The sequence below is a fragment of the Haliotis rubra genome, unplaced genomic scaffold (genome assembly GCF_003918875.1).
Source record: "Haliotis rubra isolate DU_JTF1 unplaced genomic scaffold, ASM391887v1 Scf942, whole genome shotgun sequence".
NCBI lineage: Eukaryota > Metazoa > Mollusca > Gastropoda > Lepetellida > Haliotidae > Haliotis > Haliotis rubra.
In genome coordinates this window covers 66,785-72,952 of record NW_025767682.1, presented here as the reverse complement: position 1 = coordinate 72,952, position 6,168 = coordinate 66,785, and the positions used below count along the sequence as shown (strand labels likewise).

The following is a 6,168-nucleotide window of genomic DNA, read 5'->3' as shown; positions in this document are numbered from 1 at the left end:
ACCGGACCACACCGACACCCCACCCCACAGAACCCAGTCCGCCCCTGATTATTGTAAAGCAAGTTTCATCATACACATCTTCTCTCACAAAACGATTCTTTAAAACTCAGCTGTAAATATGCTTTGTCATAACTATTTTACCATTCCTCTCTGAATCACATCAGTGCTATTTACAGAGAGGCAGAGCTGGACAGCAGGATGTCCACAGGTCGTGATTCAGGTCGATGTTGACGGCGATACAGGTCGATGTGGTTCGTGATGCGAGAAACAATGGATGTCGCGCCTGAGTCGCAGCCGTCAGTCTGCTGCAGTCGCAGCCAAACACTTCAGTCTGTGGTCGGACCTGCAGGGTTATTTTTCTGCTGGTTGTCCAAACACTGGAATGTCTTGTTCTCCGTCAGACTTGTTCTCCTGTCATCGTGGAGTCAGAGCTTGTACAGGAGTAAATGCTCCAGCAAAGACACCGTCTGGAACGTCAGAGGAGAATTGTACATGAGTAAATACAAGTTCTGGAACGTCAGAGGAGAATTGTACGTGAGTAAATACAAGCTCTGGAATGTCAGAGGAGAATTGTACATGAGTAAATACAAGCTCTGGAACGTCAGAGGAGAAATGTTTATGAGTACTTCCTCTCTCTGAGAGAGTTGACATCACACAGGGTAAATCAGTACTTTCTGTCTTTGATCAAGTTGATATTTACAAATATTTGGAAAGCTACAATAAGTTATACATTTTCATCGAATTGTTTTCAAAACAGTAAAGAGTCTTTTTAAATATTTGTAAGAAACAAGAAGACAAAAGTCATCGATATCTGCTGCCAGATAAAGTATATGTATAAAATAACGAAAATGTATGTGGTACACCTCATTATACCAAGGTCAGTTGTTTGTTTGCTTGTTTGTTGTTTAATGCTACACTCATCTATATCCCTGCTACATGAAGTCAGCCCAGAGATTATGCAGATCCATGGATTGACGTTGTGAGTATTATATAACGGAATTGAGATGACACGTTATCATTGAAGTGAGCAAGCCTGATCCACCAGATCGTTCAGTTGCCTCAATCAACACATAGGTTGCTAGAGGCCTTTAGTTTCACCAAGAACCTTCACAGGTGGGCAACTCTAGGCAACTGTGGACATCTACAGACGCAATACACATGATGTAGTGTGAGGCTGAACAACACAAACACACATAACAAGACAGACATATACACACAAGTTGCCGTGTTGTGGGACATAACAAAGTAATGTGAGGCAAGGTGGAGTTTGGTGGGAAGCAGGGATCACAATCAACTGTTTTCTGGTGTTACGCTAACATGATCAGGTTACTTATTCAGGGCATTCACAGTACAAGGGAGGGAACTCTGGAAATGTACAACACAAATACCCTTGTCACTGAAGGCCAACAGGTTGGCATATTTTAATAACATCACACTAACTATATATTCACACTAACTTTCAAACAGGTTAACTTCACTGAAGTGTCTTTAAAAGAGTCAAGTTTCATGACCTAAGGACTATTCTGCCTTGTTCTTAAAAGGATTGTCCGACTCTTGAAACCTTGCTGCCCCAACTCTTGAAACCTTGCTGCCCCAACTCTTGGAAACCTTGCTGCCCGAACTCTTGGAAACCTTGCAGCCCCAACTCTTGGAAACTTTGCTGCCCCAACTCTTGGAAACTTTGCTGCCCCAACTCTTGGAAACCTTGCTGCCCCAACTCTTGGAAACCTTGCTGCCCCAACTCTTGGAAACCTTGCTGCCCCAACTCTTGGAAACTTTGCTGCCCCAACTCTTGGAAACTTTGCTGCCCCAACTCTTGGAAACTTTGCTGCCCCAACTCTTGGAAACTTTGCTGCCCCAACTCTTGGAAACTTCCTGCCCCAACTCTTGGAAACTTTGCTGCCCCAACTCTTGGAAACCTTGCTTTACAATAAACAAAGGTCCAAGAGACAAACTATCCACATCCCACTGAAGATCCAGGTAAGAGTTTGTCTTCAGCAAACCATTCATGATGTAAGAGAAAACTAACTGCATCATGTGGTTAGGCTGCTAACTTGGTTGATGCATGTCACTGTATCCCAACTGAATCAATCAATGCTCATGATTTCCATTTTAGAAGTTGTGAAGCTGAAGGAAAACCAAGTTCTAAGGATAACCAACTTCTTTATTGCAATGAGTGCGACGTCTCGGTGTAGGTACTAACATCATTATCAAGCAAGTGATGATGGTTTTCCTTAATGCTCATGATGTTAATCATTGGACATTCTCGTCCTCCATGGATTATTCACAGACAGCTATGTAACTATAGTCAGTGCAGCATTAATCACCAAACAAACATTATTCACACAGTAAGGGATCGTGTGTTGGCCACAAGTACCCAGGTGTTCTGGTTTTGCTCCAGGTATGTATCATGTACCAGCTGGAACTGAGGTATCTATCTACCTGGCATCTTTCAGTTCATGGCTGGTGTTATTGGTCACATATTCCTAAACACATCATGATCCAAAACTTAATTCTAAGGGACCTATCAATACAGGGGAAAAGATTCACTATATTTGGGATTTCACTTTCTCAGTAAAGATTCAAACATTTTTTCGGGATTTGAACCCAGACTCAGAGAGTGAGGCACCTGATCGTCACACCACAAACCTGGGTGAGTATGTCCAGCTGGCCTGCAATCTTCTCCATGAACTGGGTGAGCTGTGGAGGAATAGACTTAGACTCCAGGGGCTGTGTGACTGACGTGTACTCCCGGGAGCGTTGTGATGTGTCCGCGGCAGAGGCCATGTCATAGTCCGAGTGGAAGTGATCTGACACACCATTAGACAGAGTGGGCTGAAACAGACAAACAAACCTCCATATACAAGGTGAAGGGAACACAAGAACAGTCGAACTGAGTGATGATATCCAGATGCTCATTACTGTAGATCATCATGATGAACAACTTGACTATAGATGGCAACACATTACTTGAGAATAAACTATTTGAACAGCAAAGTTTATACAGGGGCCAAAACCCAACACCCTGCATACATCTTTCTACCTGTGAGGAGAAGAGGGCGGGGCCCACATCAGTGACCCCCGGGTCCTCGTCTGCCATGCAGCGAACCTCAGACCGTGCATCAAGCTGAAACACATACAGTGCCCATGTAGGATGTCTGATACACAAGCAAGACATCAGATATAGAAGCAATGCATGTAGGACCCATGCAATTCACATACAAGGCATCAATACACATCAAAGGCATCCAATACACATGCAAGAGACCCAATACATTATCAAGACATCCAATACACATGCAAGACATGAAATACACATACTGAACACCCACTGTAAAAAGACAACACCCTACACAATGCAGGACATACCCTATACATGCAACACATCCCCTGTTCACAGGAGACATCCAATACACAAGCAACACATCCAATACACAAACAACACATCCGATACACAAGCAACACATCCGATACACAAGCAACACATCCAATACACAAACAACACATCCGATACACAAGCAACACATCCAATACACAAGCAACACATCCAATACACAAGAAACACATCCGATACACAAAGCAACACATCCAATACACAAACAACACATCCAATACACAAACAACACATCCGATACACAAACAACACATCCTATACACAAGCAACACATCCAATACACAAACAACACATCCGATACACAAGCAACACATCCGGTACACAAGCAACACATCCGATACACAAGGAACACATCCGATACACAAACAACACATCCAATACACAAACAACACATCCGGTACACAAGCAACACATCCGATACACAAACAACACATCCAATACACAAGCAACACATCCAATACACAAGCAACACATCCGATACACAAGCAACACATCCAATACACAAGCAACACTTCCAATACACAAACAACACATCCGATACACAAGCAACACATCCTACACACAAACAACACACAAGCAACACATCCAATACACAAACAACACATCCGATACACAAACACATCCGATACACAGTGGTCATCCCAAACATATTCAGAACATCTATTCCGTGCGCAAGATGTTCAATAGACACATAGACCTGTTTCAGAAAGCACCACTACGGCTTTATCACAACAGTATATAAATAATCGAGTCTGGCCCTGGCACACAGTAACTAAATAAATCAGAAACAAGACCAGCTCAACCAAATGTCTGATAATTCTTCAATGAATGTACGCTACAGACAATATATCCCAAACTAAGTTCTCCCTGGGAGTTGGTAGCCATGCAGCACAAGAAGCATGAGGTACAGACTGACAGCCAACAAGACCAGCACAGACACTTACCCGTCTCGGGGATTTCCTCTGTGACCGTGGTGGTATATCTTCAACTGTGGGGGGTGCAGTGCCTCGTCTAGGGGGCAAGGCCTGGTTGAAGTCTATCTGGTCAAAGTTGGTCTTCCAGGCCAGCACCTGCAGCACACGAGGGCGGCTGTAGCAATGTGACAGGTCAAATACAGACCAGTAAAGAGAAACTGAGGACCTTTCGTTAGATTTAAAAATGAATAACCTTAAACTCTTTTCACATTGCTGAAGTGTTGAAATCAACATCCAAATAGTGTGCTACCTTTAGGTGATGACCACTTCAGTGCCAACAGAAAACAGTTTGAACTGGGTGGTAACAGGAAATTATCTCGGTTTTCATAATTGTGAAAGGGCATGACATTTCTGTACTGAGAGCCTGACAACTATTCCTCTAACATCTCTGCCATAGCGTTAAAGCATCCAAACGTGACTGAAATCCAGTAGTGATGCAAGGGAGATAATTTTCAGGTCAAAATTATCTCCCTTGAGACACCAACTGGAAACTTCACCCACCTGTTCATCTGCACCGCCTGTTGAGAAATACTCCCCATTTCTTGAGAATGCCACGGCAGTCACTGGGCCCTGGAACAAAACACACAGGTTAAAATCAAGTATGTGATACATGAGCTCACCGTATTCAGACCAACCAAACAAATACCAACAGAGGGCAAACAACTATGGAAGATGTACACACTTTACATAGGAATTTAACTGAACATAGTAAATCATGCAGCACTTGGCTTGATGTAGTCTCCATTCAAAATGTGGCAGGTTTTAAGTATTTTGATGCAGACTTTATGGGGATTGGGTCTTGTATGTAATTCCCACCTACACCCATGTAATTCGCACCTACAACCATGTAATTCCCACCTACACCCATGTAATTCCCACCTACAACCATGTAATTCCCACCTACAACCATGTAATTCCCACCCTTAGTTGGCACACAACCATGTAATTCCACCTACACCCATGTAATTCCCACCTACACCCATGTAATTCCCACCTACAACCATGTAATTCCCACCTACAACCATGTAATTCCCACCTACACCATTGTAATTCCCACCTACAACCGTATGTAATTCCTGACCACCTACACCCATGTAATTCCCCTACCTACACACCATGTAATTCCCACCTACAACCATGTAATTCCCACCTACAACCCATATGTAATTCCCACCTACACCATGTAATTCCCGTACCTACAACCATGTAATTCTCACCTACAACCGTATGATTAACACCCTACAACCAATGATTCCACCCTACACCCATGTGATTCCCACCTACAACCATGTAATTCCCACCTACAACCATGTAATTCACACCTACAACCATGTAATTCCACCTACAACCATGTAATTCCCACCTACAACCATGTAATTCACACCTACAACCATGTAATTCACACCTACAACCATGTAATTCCACACCTACAACCATGTAATTCCCACCTCCACACCATGTAATTCCACCTACACCCATGTAATTCCCACCTACAACCATGTAATTCGTGACCTAAACCATGTAATTGCACCTACAACACATGTAATTCACACCTACAACCATGTAATTCCCACCTACACCCCTTTGTAATTCCCACTCACACCCATGTAATTCCCACTCACACCCATGTAAATCACACCTACACCCATGTAATTCCCACCTACACCCGTGTAATTCCTACCTTACACTGATGTAATTCCCACCTACAACCATGTAATTCTACCACCACAACCATATGGGCTTCACACCTACAACCATATGTAATTCCCACCTACACCCATGTAATTCCCACCTACACCC

General features: G+C 43.3%; 1 protein-coding gene across 2 annotated transcripts in view; it reads right to left on the bottom strand.

The window, feature by feature from the left end:
• Positions 1-394: 394 nt before the first annotated feature.
• The window catches only part of LOC124264792 (POC1 centriolar protein homolog A-like), a 29,861-nt gene continuing 24,087 nt past the window's right edge, over positions 395-6,168 (bottom strand). Inside the window, exons 10-14 of one of the 2 annotated variants that reach the window (XM_046699582.1) lie at positions 4,870-4,938; positions 4,339-4,464; positions 3,044-3,127; positions 2,650-2,835; positions 395-467 (exon numbers count right to left, since the gene is read on the bottom strand). In XM_046699582.1, the coding sequence (XP_046555538.1) occupies positions 426-467; positions 2,650-2,835; positions 3,044-3,127; positions 4,339-4,464; positions 4,870-4,938 (507 nt within the window). In that variant the 3' untranslated portion in view covers positions 395-425. The remainder of the gene's footprint in view (positions 468-2,649; positions 2,836-3,043; positions 3,128-4,338; positions 4,465-4,869; positions 4,939-6,168) is intronic. The other variant, XM_046699583.1, reaches the window with a different exon arrangement.